The sequence below is a fragment of the Tachypleus tridentatus genome, chromosome 13 (genome assembly GCF_004210375.1).
Source record: "Tachypleus tridentatus isolate NWPU-2018 chromosome 13, ASM421037v1, whole genome shotgun sequence".
Lineage (NCBI taxonomy): Eukaryota > Metazoa > Arthropoda > Merostomata > Xiphosura > Limulidae > Tachypleus > Tachypleus tridentatus.
This window is the reverse complement of record NC_134837.1, coordinates 151716088-151732250: the sequence shown is the minus strand read 5'-3', so window position 1 is coordinate 151732250 and position 16163 is coordinate 151716088. Positions and strand designations below refer to the sequence as shown.

General features: G+C 33.5%; 1 protein-coding gene across 2 annotated transcripts in view; it reads left to right on the top strand.

Moving 5' to 3' along the window:
* Nucleotides 1–16163, top strand: part of LOC143236333 (spondin-1-like) — a 117705-nt gene that overhangs the window by 63988 nt on the left and 37554 nt on the right. For both annotated transcript variants that reach the window (XM_076474606.1, XM_076474607.1), the window contains exons 4-8: nucleotides 5035–5108; nucleotides 9766–9891; nucleotides 12385–12536; nucleotides 14101–14355; nucleotides 14898–15117. In XM_076474606.1, the coding sequence (XP_076330721.1) occupies nucleotides 5035–5108; nucleotides 9766–9891; nucleotides 12385–12536; nucleotides 14101–14355; nucleotides 14898–15117 (827 nt within the window). The remainder of the gene's footprint in view (nucleotides 1–5034; nucleotides 5109–9765; nucleotides 9892–12384; nucleotides 12537–14100; nucleotides 14356–14897; nucleotides 15118–16163) is intronic.

The window sequence follows — 16163 nt, the reverse complement described above, 5'->3', positions numbered from 1 at the left end:
AATAGTTATATTGGTGATCGTAAAAGTGAAATTATCATAGACTGTATAATAATAACACGGCAGGAATAATAATTCGCTTTGTCATATTGTTGTAAAACAACTAAACCAGACTGTGTGGGATTTGATGAAAGAGTTATTTAAACATGTGGATACAACAGTGATAGTCAACAGTTTAACAAAAGTTTTCACGTACGTTTCACATGTTGTAATGTTATTTTAAAAATATTGTGTTCTGTTTATTTACTGCTAAACTTTATCACCAACAAGTCACAGACACATACTGTAAAGAATGTAGCCCATAAATAAAACATGACATTGACGAGCCAACCAGGATCTACAGTGGTAAATGGTAGTTAAAGAAAATGTAAAGAAAAAAAAAAAACAGTAGCAAATAATCATGTATATATGCAAAGTTGCAGTGGTGGTGAAATTATTGTAAATTTACATTTACGCTATGTAACCATGCCAACTGATTTTGATAATGAGATAAAAAGAGGCAAGAGACTTTGGCTTATTGATGGTGATCTACTAGAGATTTTTGAGCGAAGACAATAGTTATAGAAAGAAAATCGTCTATACAGGAGAAAGAGAGATAGAAAAAGAAAGAATGAAAAAACGTGAGCATGAAATACATGTTCAAAAAAAGAGAAAATGATAGTACAAACTGAAATCACCAAGCTCACCAAACAGAAAGACAGAGAACCCAAGAATGGCCAGCGAACCCTAAGTTTCCACATTTAAGGAATAGAAAGATGACTGGGCAGACTATCTCAACAATATTCTTATCAGGAAGAGGCCTACAAGAGTATGTGAGCATAATGTCAGAAGATACCAAGTTAAAAGTGGATCTATTAAAACACTAACTTACCAAGAAAGATTTTTGACAAAAGTTCAGAGAAGTCACACCTGGGACTGGAAAAACCGTGTTTTAGTTTATCGCACGTCTAAAGCACTGCTTCACAAAATATAGTGACATGGCGAAGTGTGAAGATAGTTTTGAAGGACTAACAAAACCAACAATACATGAAAGGCTTATGATTACATGTTCTACTGACATGTCGCTGTTCCTAAAATAGAACACTGAAATACATAGAACAGTATATGGAGGCCTATTGATTGAAGGAATATAACTGGTAAGTCCAAAAATAACTAGCTAAAGTCTACACCAGAACTGGCTGTCCAGAAGCTGAATGCCATCAAAAGTGACCAAAAGTCAACAGACAAAAGTGGGGGAAAGATACCACACTTCTTATAAAATGGGGCACATTGCAAGTAAATGCAAATCTGTCGTCAATAAACAACAAAATAAACATTGACATGCACTGGATCTACCTACAAAGAATCAATCTTGTGTTGGCAAGAAACGAAAATAATGATTGTCACCATAAATGCTGCTGCCTGGCGAAAAAGAAGACAACATATTAGATTCATCACAAAAAGGAAGTGATATCATCATGATTAGACACTGCTTGATTGATAATCAGCTTACGTTAGCAAATGGGTCAACATTAGCAGTGATCATCAGAACGTGAGCATTTAGAGCTGCTAATAAACCACACATCAACAGATGGAAGCTATGTTGGAGAAAAAATGAAAGTTTTATAAGACACTGGATGCAGCAATAAGAACTAGTCTAGCATCTCGTAATGAAATAATGGGCAAGGTACATCTGTACGTTCTGATTAATGGGACAGTAAAAAAATTTCCCATAGCAAGAATAAAAATGGACACTGTATTATATGAGAGACCTTCATGCCATACATATGAAGACACCCACCTACAAGTTGGTGACTGACAATACACCAGGCAACAGAGGTTGGAATAACTTGACAGAAATGACTGATAAAGTATATATAGTCATCACAAGAGCTCGAGAAAAAGCAAGAAAGACATCAAACCCCTGAAAGTCTCAAGTGTAACATCCTGAATTACCAGGTAGTTATGATACTTGACTCGTAATCTGAGAGTCGCGGGTTTGAGCCCCCGTCACACCAAACATGCTCACTCTTTCAGCCGTGGAGGGTGTTGTAATGTAATAGTCAATACCACTATTCATTGGTAAAAGAGTAGCCCAAGAGTTGGTGGTGGGTGGTGATGACTAACCACCTTCTTTCTAGTCTTCACTGCTAAATCAGGCTCAACTAGCGCAGATAACAGTCATGTAGCTTTGTGCAAAATTCAAAACAAACCAAAACTGAATGTAGGTCTACAGAAACTAAAGGAAGCACAGAAGAAAGGCTCGTCACTATAGTACTCTGGGACAGTATCCAGGAGAAAGCCGAGCGAAAGAGAAATGAGAAAGAGACATGCAGGATAGAGTACTATAATGGAGTATTGTACTGGATCTACCAAAGCAATTCTACCAGGAAAGTTAAACAGTTCAGAATACCAACAGATTACTAGATTCGATGCAGTTAACCCATGAGTCAACTGTGGGGAGGACACAGAAGCAAAGTAGATGGCAGACAGAATCGCAAGCATCTTTCATTAGTCAGAGGAAATGTGATAAGATTCTGAAGGTCATGTGACAGCTGCCAAACGACATTACCTAGAAGGGAAGCAGCTAAAGTGCCACTAGGTGAGATGCCTCTCATAGAAGAGACATTCAGCAAAGTAGCTGTGGGTTTGATAAAACTACTAGTACTTGTATCTGACAAGGACAAGTGGTATGTGCTAACAGTAAGTTACGATGTGACAGTATCCAGAAGCCATAGCATTGCCCAAGATAGTTACAGTGAGAGCAGCATAAGCCTTCCTGGAAGTGTTCTGTAGAATATGCTTCCCAAAAGAAATGTTGAGAAACAGATGGGCCATGCTTATCTCAGAACTAGTAAAATGGGCATGCAGATGCATTAATACATGACAGCTCTTTACCACCCTGTACAACCTCAAATGTAATGAAATTTATAAGAAACTCAATGAAATTCAAAAAGCATGCTAAAACATATATGCCAGGAGAGTTCTCGTGATTGGGGCAAGTACGTACAAGCAGTAGTATTCGCTTAACAAAAAGTTCCACAAGCGAATACTGGATTTTATTCCTTGCAAGAAGATTATGAGGTCCAATACAGGTATTAAAGAACTGTGAGTAGAAGAAGAATTAAAGTGATTACTCCCATACCATTACATGTTAGATCTTAGAAACTGTAGAAAGTTTATATAGGAAAATCAGCTGAAGAAGCAAATTAGGGTAGTAATATGATCATCAGTATGATAATATGATAAGTATTATTTCAGTTATTATGTACTAGACTTTGTGGATGACTGACAGACAGCTATGTACAAGGAAAACTAGTCCACATACAAGATTCACTAACATCAGTATGATAACTTAGCTGAACAAAGAGGACAACCAAACAAGGTAAAGTTAGGAGGGCCAAAGGAAATGTCATTAGAAAAATTGAATAACATGCTAGAAAGTTTTCCAGTCCTTAAAATATCAGACTAACCAACTATTCATCCTTCAAGCTAATATATCAAACATTGGTATTAGAGTAGCAGTTATGCAATAATACATAGATGGACTATTTCCCGTAACGTATGTCAGTAAAAATTACAGAGCTACTTCTACTGGATGCAATTCATCATCCAGATGGACCATCAACCCATTGCATACGTCCAGAGATGCAAAATGGACAGTGCGATGATCATGAGATAGATGTTGTACCTATAAAACTATTGATTTCTGCATTGAGGCCATCAAGGGGATTGCACATGCTTGTGCAGACTGTAGGGGTATACTTTGTACATAATCTAAAAACAATCTTTTTCAGTTTAAGTTTAATGTTTATATAGGCGTGCATTAAACTGTTATTTTTAGAAGGAGTAGTTTATCACAAGTTTATTTACATAACTCTTTAAGAATTATACATCTTGTAGTTCACTTTTGTTGAGATGGTGATTGTTATATTACTTCATTATGTTACTAGAACTTTTGAATTTTTCTCGTTGTTTAATTGAGTATTATTACATCATAATATCTATAAGTTTGTGAAATGTTCTAAATCTCTGTCAAGGTTTAAAAAGTGTTAATAATTTATTTCGAGAGAGAGATCTAGTCTGCGTGATTGTGGAGTCTAGTCGTAAAGAATACATTGCAAAGATTTTTTAACGTAAAATTATCACAGATTATATTTAAATACATAGTATAGAATAATAATTATTATTGTCAATTGTGTTCTGAAGTAATTGAACTAGAGTGTGTGGACTTTGAAAAAGAGATTCTTTAAAACAGTGTATACAACTGCGATAATTAACAGTGTAACGAATATGTGTATATACGTTTGACTTGTTTAAATATATATTATTTTAAAACAAGTGGACTGGGTGATATTTTCTGTTGTTGAAATTTGTTGCTAATGCGTTTTAGACACTTATGCTGCTAGTTATAATGCTATTACCCTAATACTTACAGTTGTGGATAGCTACAATTAATACATATCTTCAAAATATTATCTTTTTTTTTCTGATTCATGTCAATTTAAAAAACTCTAAAATTGACAGATACATATATTCTGAATTTTAAAGTTTATGTAAATTTCAAGTTACTATCGATAATTTGGGAATTATCTTGTTTCCGCTATGATTTTTAACAATTTTAGTAAGTATGCTTTTCTCCATTTTTTTTGGTATTTTTGTCCCATTTATTGGATTGATATAAACAAAATTTATGTTTAATAAAAATTAATATTCAGTGTAATTCATAGACTGTGTGTGACAGTTCTGGATACCAGAAATGCAACTTTGAGGAACAAGTTTCATTATTAAATACCGACACCCATTCATTCACATACAGATCGAAATTGCTTATATTTACTTTAATAATATATTAAATATATGCTCCCTCTCACTTTATTCCTTTTTATTTCACTCCGTCTGATATGAAACCAGTCAAAAGAGTAAACATTACAAGAGCAGAACTTTATACGATGTTTACTTGTATATATGATGTGCAGAAGAACTGTAAATTATGAGTGATTAACGGAACGATGTTAATGGATGAAAGATAAAACTTTAATCTTATTTACTCCGTAGAGCAACAGTGGTAGAGTATCGAGACGTGTGGTACATGGATGATGGTGGACTGACTCGGGTGCTTTGTGAGGAAAGTAAGTTCTTGTAGATGTCTTTGTGTGTCGTATAAGTTGTATATACAAATCTGAATGTATAAATATATACATACATACGTTCATGTTGAATGTATTAGAATAAACGTAATTGGTTGGTGCACAGCAACGTTTTTGAAGAAGAGGCAGTGACTGGCTAAGGAGACAAGATATTTATTGCCCGAAAGGGAGACGATGGCTGCCGAGAAGGGTCACCTGTTTTAACCATTCACACCATTATCCAGTAGTGTATTGTCTGTCATTCAGTAAATAATCACTAAAATTACGTCATATAAAGAACGCATAACGGTGCAATTTATACTGTAGTGACGTCAGCAAAATGTGCACATGTCATGAATCACAAAACCTAACATATGAACTTCAAAAGCAGAAAATTAAAATATTCGTTGCTCTTAAGTTTGAATTGATTTCCCCGTGAAATGCAACATTTTCAGAGACCTTGCAGAAGTACCTCTGATATTGAAAAGGTTTTTAAGTTCAGTAAGTGGTGTGAAATATAACAGATTAAACGAACGTTTATCATCTAATTATTTTTATGATCAAAATATGTACAACAATTATTACAAAATACCTTTCATAACAAAATTCTAAAACTAAAAAGATGTTAAATACGTTTTATTACATCTTCTAAGTGTGCATTGTTTTAACACGAATAACTTTCCCAGTTATCAAATATAAATACATGTATAAGTTCATATTAAGGTTCTACTTTCATGTTTGACCCAAAGTCATTCAACGATTTTGTGTGTTATGTATATTGGTAACTAGCAATATTGTTTTTCCAACGGTAATGTCTGGCTATAATGCAACATAAGACCTATCTCGAACAATCTTTCCACAAAATATTTACCAAAGGTTTTGAACAGTTCATTTGTACAAAAATTTCACAACTTACCTAAAGAATGAATTTCATATCATTTTCAGTGCTTTTTGCATCACATCAATGGTTCTCAAATTGTGAGTCGCGACCCCATCAGGTGTCACGACTTCAGCCGATAGAATAACGAAAAAATTATTACAATTACATCTGCTTTTGCTCTGGTTTTGAGAGCTTTGAAAATTCTTAATCCGAATGTATTGATTGCGTAATTATTTATGCCTCAAAATGAGGTCACATCGGAAAAAGTTTAGAAAGCACTGTATTATTCCTCTGTTGAGTAGTCTGTTAATATAAACATAAGTGATTTATGGCAGTCTTGAATAATTTTTAGGTAGAAAACAAACATTTAAAAAAACCTTCATAACTAAATCTGTTTGTTGGCTTATTCTGAAAATTCATTATAAGAAGGGTTTTGTTTTCTGTTAAAACGCTTTAAATATTTTGTAGAAACATTTGTAGACAGAAAACAGACATACAACCTCTGTCTGTTTACAACCACAATATTCTGAGGTAATCAAAATATAAACCTTAAAAAAATTCAACTTGGAAAGGAAACCAATATTGTATTCTTCAAGTTTCGCTCGTATCAAAATATTTAAGGAAATTGCACACTTTAGCACTAAAAAAAATACTCTTGTATAAAAACACTAGGTTTGTCAGCACGTTTGTATAAATGTAAAATATAAGGTTAGATGAAAAGTTATATTGTACTTTCTTTACCAGAATATAAAAATCTATAGGTGTTTGAGTTGTTAACATAAGCATCATAAAAGCCAAAAACAGTAATGAGTTTTCTCTTTAGAACAAGCCGGTAACATGAAAGAAATGTAAGGAGAGAGAAACTGTACATCAATAACGTTGAACAAAATATTTTTACTGACAACTTGGCTATTGCATCTGTCTGTTAATAAGTTAATTCTTTAAAATGGTACCTATAAAAGACAGTTCAAAATTGGACTTGGAGCTATCGATAAACATCAGTTTTGTACACTGCTTAAAATAGTTAAAGGTTAATTGGCGTTTATAATATTTTACCTAAGAATATTGAAACGACAAAAATTACGGTCATGAAATAGTCTCCCCAGTCTATTTTCATACAAATCAGCTAGGTCATGATCTCTCACGTGACTTGAAATGTAAATGATTGTTCTTTTAGCGCATGGCAACAACGTTGCATGCGTAAAACCAGTGTTGATGAGAATTTAAAGTATCCTTAGACACCCCTCTGAAACAAAGAGCTCTTTTCGGACTACATTTATCACCAGGAGTCACTTGAAAATAATGCAGTGTCTTTCAAGAATATTCGTAATTACCTTTATTATGAGCATGTAACAATATGAAACGTAGCATTAATAATTAACTTCTGATCAGAGTAAGCTATTCGTTGAGATAAAAATATACGAATAAACACTGTTATAAATATAGGTTAATAAATAAGAATGTCAAAAACAAAACAGCGTAGAAGTCATTATTTTATCAGTTGTTAACGATATTTTTGGCCATAAACTCAATAATATCTCGCAACATATGACCTAAGAGATTTAAGTTTGTTTTAAATTCATATACTAAGCTAAGAATGCTAAATACTCTCTCCGTAATAAATTGTTTAAAATATATTTAAAATAAACATTCTTACCAATACTATTAATGAAAACAATATTCAAAAGAAAATAGAATATACCTTACGAAACCGATAAACACTAGTTTTTTGGGTTGTTTTTTTTGTATTCAAGAATAGTTGAATATTCAATGTTCTTTAAGAAATTTAGTATCAATAGTATTTATACAATTTGGTATTAAACTAATTATTTTAATAAAAGTGATAAATTTATTTCTGATTTTAATGACTTAAACAAAATAGATAAAAATTACAGTTCGCCAACTTTACCTAGTTTACACCGAAACAATGTTCAAACAATCGATGATATTAAGTAGAGACTCGATAATAATGCTTGTCGAATCCCAGCTGGATAAATCGAATTCGCTGCTGAGGTATAAAGCTTCATTGGTAATGTACATAGTAAATTTGATGTATTTGACATATAGTAATTTCCATTATAATCATCATCGTGTATAAAAAAAAACTTTCCAGAATCTTTCCTAAACTTTTTTGTGACCAATCAAAACACGTAAAAACGATCCGATAATGAAACTTCACAGGTACCGACTTCGTGATAAGGCCCACCATGGCCAGGTGGGTTAAGGCATGCGACTCGTAATCTGAGGGTCGCGGGTTCGCATCCCCGTTGCGCCAAACATGCTCGCCCTTTCAGCCGTGGGGGCGTTATAAATGTCACGGTCAATCCCACTATTCGTTGGTAAAAGAGTAGCCCAAGAGTTGGCGGTGGGTGGTGATGACCAGCTGCCTTTCCTCTAGTCTTACACTGCAAAATTAGGGACGGCTAGCACAGATAGCCCTCGAGTAGCTTTGCGTGAAATTCAAAAACAAAACAAAGACTTCGCGATAAATTTCTATCACACATATTACCATAGAGTCGAATAGCGGACCTATACAAATAGCACGGTTAAAAGCTAATGTTTCAAAAAAAATACTCTCAAACTGTGCAACACATAACTAAAATATTGGTACTCTAATTAAATTATAACCATACAAATGCAATAAAAAATACAATATTCAACTTATTATATGGAGTGCCTAATACAATTAATTTGGCTTTAATTAATCTCTGTATTTTAATAAAATACACGGAATGTACAACAGACAGTAATAAATAAACCCTCAGAAGTACCTGAAAAGTCTGTTTCTAACCATTGGGACGATGACGCTGCGTCCGAAACCATCCGATGTGTGTCACTACTGTGATATGTCAGAACTGACACATAGTTGTAGTCTACTTGTCATGTTATGATGGCTTGTCTTGTTCAAATAAGTTAAGATCCAAATGGTTCCAAATACTGCCAAATACTCTTCGAACACTGAAAGTGACTTATTGTGATTACCATCTTCTATTTGTTGGATGGCGTGAACCACACAAATGTTCTGTTACGGTTGTAGCTATGGTTCACATGCATCATTTTATTCTGTGTAAATCACCTAGGAGTAAGTGAGGCTAGACTGAACAAGGTCACTATACAATAATGTGTGTATGTGTGTGTTTACGTATATAAAACATAGTATAAACTAAGTAATCAACCAGTTGCATTTCAGACCCATAACTGCTCATCAAATACTTGATTTCTATAATTCAGAGTCAAAGAGCTTATGAATGGGGGAAGGGGGAGTGAATATGCCATAACATACCATTCACACTATGTCTGCCATATTTAGGTCGACGAGTCCTTCGCTAAATGTAACGGCTTATCAGATTGGCTGGAACAATAGGGGGAAGGGGTTAATGCACTTTTTTATAACAAATATTTATTTTGTTTTATTTTGTTATAACAATAATGTAATAGATTTTGATTTACCTTAACCGTTTGGTACAATGCATTTTTAGCTTTAGAGGCTTCAATACCTGAATGTAAGAGAAGTTAAAACATTGTTAGACCACCATTATGACGGAAAATACATACATTTTAATGCGCCTGAACTTGATTAGGGTTATCGTGTAATTATACTAATCATGACGTTCATTCTACGTTAAACGAAACAAGACTGTATTTTATGCAATTTACAATTGCGTAAAACGTCACATTTATTTTGATGTGAGCACTTATAGTGCTTGGAAGATATTTGTTATTTACCTATCGAGGATTGTATACCTGCTGTACCATGAATGACTTTTCATTTTTAAACAGAACAAGAAAGTCTCGAGGAACAAACAAAGATACTTGAGGACTGTTGTGCTTGTGACGAAGCCAAGTATGAGGTTACTTTTGAAGGACTGTGGTCACGACATACTCACCCCAAAGACTTCCCAACCAGTAAGTTTACCTAGTTGTATGTATATGTTTGATATTTTTTTATAAGTTTGGCGTACTTTTATTCATAACTAAGATGTCATATAATCTAAAATTTTCAGTTTCCAAATACAAATTAGCAAATGAAATTCCGCGCAATGCTCTGGCATTCAGTTTAATACGTTTCTATTCATAACTATTTAGTTCAATGTCGTTTTGTAGTATTTCAATATTTCAATTCAAATCCACCTATACAAGTCTAGCATTAATGCTTATAAGGAAATTCTGTGCATTCTCTTAAACAGTACTTTTAAATATGTAAATAATTTAATTCATCTTATCAATAGGGTTCATTGTTTATATTAAAAGATTTTGAAAATACACGTCAATTTTACTTAAACTCCAGCCGATTAAAATAAGTAACGGAACGAAATGTATCAGAACTATATTTTGACATTAACTGGCTTTAACAGACAGTGCAATGAACCAAAGACTGATCACTTTTGAGAAAAGAAAGAACAACCCTTATTTGACATAAAATAACCATACACTCTGATTGGGAATTTAGAAATTCCAGGATATCACTAGTATTTAATTGCACTGAAAAACAAAGGAATACGGATCAACTTGAGAGACTCAGACCATCCAGAAATAGACATGCAACAAGTCGTATCCTGGCCGTGATAAGCAAAGTGCGACGCCTTTTAACAGTGAGAAACCATGTCCACGTTCTACGATCAATGGCAAAAGCCAAGCACGTGCTTTATACAACAGTATGTAATATATTCAAGAAATATTTCAGTCTGAAAACGAAGCCAATAGGCTGTTGGTTCATCAAGATGAAGGTTTCTAGTCAAACCACCCATTCAATCGCTACATATCTCAAGCAGTTGAAAAAAATGAAACTGGTATTTATGCAATTCCATACAAAGGAATATCTAACTAGTCACAGCGTTTGTAAATTTCTATGCGATCAGACCGTTAAAATTGGTGCTAGAAAACTCGTCTCCCACACACTAGATGATTACAAAAGTTCTGCATGTAAAAGTGATGTGCTTTGACATGAAAGTATTATAGCGGATATTTTTTGTAATCAAAACAACACTGCAGGACTACTGTCAACGTGCACGGTCGTTAGAGCACAGCAAAAAGTATCGAAATGTACTGTAATGACATGTTGAGGCTCCAAATATTTTTAATATAATGTGCTTGACCCTCTGGACATGATAAATTTGCAATTCTATTTACTTGAATAAATCATAATATGAAACTGTTAGTCCAAAATATTTTTAATTCATGGGTTAGCAAATAAATATATTAAAAACTCTTCAAACTGCTACATTTTACTAATACTGGTAACACAAGTAGCATCTTTAACTAAAAGTTACAATAGTTTGAAACTGTCAGGTATGCTTTTTTTATTAGCCTAAAAATTAAGGCTCAACGAAGTTTTTTTCTTTTGTGTATTACACTACCTTCAATGATATTTCGTATCAAGCAAAAATGTAATCGAAGTCAACACCAACCCGTAGGATCAGTGTATTAAGTGTAAAGACTAATGTTGAATTTGAAGTAAAGATGGGCAATTTTGCAATCAATTTTCAATACTATTTTTTTTATTTCACGACGTTTCACCAGGTTAAACTGGCATCATCAGATAATGCCAAATTAAATATAGAAAAAGCTCTATAAATCCGCAAACTAGAGATGGAAAAAAATTGATAACCTTACATCGCAAAAACTAACCGGTAGCTTTTAAAAAGATTGAAAAAGCATTTGAAAGTTCCATCTCATGTCTTTGAATAAATATATAATCACTTCGATATTTTATATATTAAAGTTATTACTGAATAAAGCATTATAGATCGTAGAAAAATAAAGATCTGTTGATCAAAAACAAAAACCTAACATTAACAGAAAAAAAATATAGAAGTGTGCAAATATAAATTTTTTACCTTGTTTACCTGCTATTGAATTATATTACATCGTTGAGTAATTGCATAATATTTCTACTGTTACATTAGCGTGTGGACTCAGCATGTAGCCCGATGCAGGTTTGCTATGAGAAAAACACACGCATTAGCGTGTCACAGTTTCGTACTGATGCTTAGTAAATCCGAAGAAATAAAATAATTTTAAAATATTTCATATATTTACTTGTTCGTCTGTTACTTTTATGCTATTTACAACTGCTTGAAGGTGAGTTTAATGAATTTTGTGAAACAGTCAATATTTTGTGCTTTATAATTTACAAATAATACGTTGACTGTACTATTTGTACAGTAAATAGTTAGGAGTTATATTTCTGTCAGACAAAAAAGGAATTTCAAGAGAATAAAAAAAGAAATTCATGTTTGAAGCAATTTAAACATATATATTACTTTTAAAGTTGTCTGCAGTGAAACAGTACTAATGGTTTGTCTGAAATATAATACTTAGCACGGTAAATATTAATCACTTCCTGAGGAAGTATTTGATTAATAATTTTCTAAGATAACTAATTTATCACCTTTGTAGATGAATGGCTAACCCATTTCTCTGACATAATCGGCGCCTCTCATAGTGCAAATTTTCGAATGTGGGAGTATGGTGGATTTGCTTCAGAAGGAATCCGTCAGGTGGCAGAATGGGGTGCTACAAAAAAGCTGGAAGCGGAACTAAAAGCTGAGGTAAAATATTCTTCATTTGTGTCCCAGTGGTAAGCTTAAAACTTTTAATGCTAAAATTCTGGGTTTTATTTTCGCATCGTATAAAGTACAGTTAAACTGTTGCCCAATTGTTTACCGAAACGTAATCTTGTTTGTGAGGAATCCCCGTTAATATTGTTTTTAAATATATTTCATTTCTTTATCAACTATCTTTTCTACAAAGTATAAAAAGTATCCCAGTCTTGCACAGTCATTTCAATCCTTTTGCTGGTTCCCCTAGATGCTTTCTTTAACGATTTTATTTCTATATACAAGTCTTTGGGGCCTGGCATGGCTTAGCGCGTTATGGCGTGCGCTTCGTAATCTGAGGGTCGCGAGTTCGCGCCCGAGTCGCGCCAAACATGCTCGCCCTCCCAGCCGTGGGGGCGTTATAATGTGACGGTCAATCCCACTATTCGTTGGTAAAAGAGTAGCCCAAGAGTTGGCGGTGGGTGGTGATGACTAGCTGCCTTTCCTCTAGTCTTACACTGCTAAATTAGGGACGGCTAGCACAGATAGCCCTCGAGTAGCTTTGTGCAAAATTCCAAAAAAAACAAAAAAAAAACAAGTATTTGTGTTTATTAACATCAGCTACCATATTTAAGTTCATTACCATAAGAATCCTACTGTTGTTGTTTGTTTTTTTAGATTTTGCCTTATTCATGGCTACGTAACACTTCCTGAATGTTTGTTGTATTTTTTCAAATCATAGGTGTTAAACTGTGAATTAATAGTTTCCATTTAATGGAATTAGACACAAATCTTAAACCAATTACTCATTGCTAGAGAACTAAAAGATGCACTTCTCGTTATTCCTTCAAAGCTGCATTTCCTGCATTAGTTTTACAAGATTTCCATAGAATTTTATTCAAATCTATCTCGTGGAACAATCATTTTTCATGATCATAAACACACTTAATCATTCACCTTTGAACGAAATATAAATTGCCCCTGTATTATTAATTCACCTTAACTCCGTTACAGTGCCTCAAGTTTCTATATCATCTGTACACATCAGAAGTACCTCAAGTGCCTTTGTTTCATTGGCATGTCTTAAAGGTTCCTCAAATGCCCCTTTATCATCTGTGCATTATGACTACCACACATCAAGAACCTCTCTGTTATTATAATTACACCTTAACTCAGTCACAATAATGAAAACATAACGTACCCAATAAGAAGAAACTGAAACAATTATAAATTAATTTAAAAAGTAAAAATTAGAACTTTATTTCTGTTTTTCATGGGTTAATTTTCGATTAGTTAAAAGTTCATCAAAATTATGTTAAATTTTAATTAGTAAATTCAACATTATCTCTAAATACACTTTTCTAAAGAATTACTGCTAAATAATGTACGTTTAAATTATTATACTTGACCTAAGCTCTTTACAAACAACTTTTAGCTAACGGCCATGTATAGTACAAACTTTCATTGGTATAACTGAATTTTTAATGGGCATTCACTATTTAACTTTTCACCAAATCGTTCTCTCTTCTTTAAAATTAGTTTACTCGTTGTATTAAAGAGGCGTATTTTTTTTTAGTCCGAAAAAATCCGAACAATAATCAAAGCACGCGGATTATGGTATCCAAGCGTCAATGGTAAGACATTTGCGGTTTTTCGAGTGGATAGAAAGCATCATTTGATGTCCCTTCTGAGCATGCTTGGACCTAGCCCGGACTGGATTGTGGGTGTCAGCACGCTGGAACTGTGCCTGAAAAACTGCTCGTGGGTGGGTGAGAAGGTGATGAATTTATACCCTTGGGATGCTGGCACAGACAGTGGAATCACATACATTGTAAGTTCATTTATGTCATTATCTGTTTTTCTAACGTATCTGTTAAACGTGTTGAGAATTGAACAGTTCAGTTTCAATAACTGTTTTGTTAATGTAACATTTGTAGGTTACTTTACTGTTTCTTAATTTCACGAATCGTAGACTCATCTATCGGTGTTGCTAGACTTGTTAATATCATGCCGCTTTATTGTTATAGTGTAATGTATAAGCTCATCTATCAACGTTGTTTGATGACATTGTGTAAGTTCTTTTCCTTTATAGTTATAATGTAATGTACTGGTTTAGTTATCAGTATTGTTAATGTCATAAAGTAGGTTATTTACCTTTATTGTTATAGTGTAATGTATAGGTTAATTTATTTCTGCTGTTAAGGTCAAAGCGTATAATTCATCTTGCCATCCATGTGAAATGGCATCAAATATATTAATAAATGCGGGCTGTGTGTGTGTGTGTGTGTGTAATATCAAAATTAATTACGATCATATATGTGATTACGTGTGCGTTACTACCATAATTGTTTCTTCTTCTTCTTGTTTTTTCAGTCACCAAACAATCCGACCAAACCTCAAAAAAAAATCCAGCGGATTTCATCAACATTCCCGAATAATTCTCAATCCCCATTTTTCGACCCCAGTGGCGCCCCAATGAAACCAGTAGCCAGGCTGACAGTTTCCAGACAACGTGTTTACGAGAAGTCATGTGATGAAATTGACAGTACTTTCACTCTAGCGACAGAAGAACCAGAATACGATCACGACAAACGTAAACATTCCTAGAAGTTTGAATTAGTTTTGGTACAAAATTGAAGGTTACTACACACTCTTGCAGAACTTTACCTCAGTTAACCTTATTTCCTCAGTACCATTTTTTTAGGAATCTTTACGCAGCTGAGTAGCGAACACACAGTTACCAAACAGCAGAATATGACATTGCAGCATTCGAATTTTTCTACCTCTAACGTATTTATGAAAGGATCAATTCATGTATACTCTCTGAATATACCGCAGCAATACATAGGCATATCACACTAAATACTCTGAAGACTTTATACTTGATTAAAATACATACATAAGCAAAGGCGTCATTTCCCACTAAGCAAGGATATAGTTATCTACTCAAAGACTTTGCAGAATATAATATATTCTCATACAAGCTAATCGAAGTTTCTTCCAAAATGAACGTCCTATACGCTAGGATAAGTTTGCTCTCTCCCCCATCAGTGTTATTTTAAAATAAAATCATTGCACATAATTTCAGTTGTATTTTCGAAGTTTTAGTTTACATTTTTTTGAAGCTTGGGTAAGTATTAATTCCTAAAAAAAACTGTTTTAGACTTCACAATGTAATCAAATAGTGTTCTTAATATTTCTTGAACTCAAACCTTTCGAAGTGTGGCAAATGCTAAATTCATTTGAAGCAAAAGAGCGTAAATACATCTATTGTTCAAACAGAAGTTAAGTCAGTTCTAATAACTACATTGGATACGTATGTGTAAACGGAATTCATAACTTACGTGAATCGGCGCCCGAGAATCAGACAACAGAGGCATATTGTAATGCAAATGTATACCACTGAAAAATCCGACATCACAACTTAATCACTACATTTCTTGAATCAGTTAGTAGCTGTGTTCTGTAACAAGAATAATATTATACATATTTCAAGTATAGTTCCGGAAATAGATATATAAAGAGAAACCATAATTCGACTTGAAACGAATAGCATCCTTTTGTACATATAAGTGTGAGCAACTACAATTTTTTTCGTTTTCAGTATAACAAGTTAAATACGACAAATCATAATAAAGT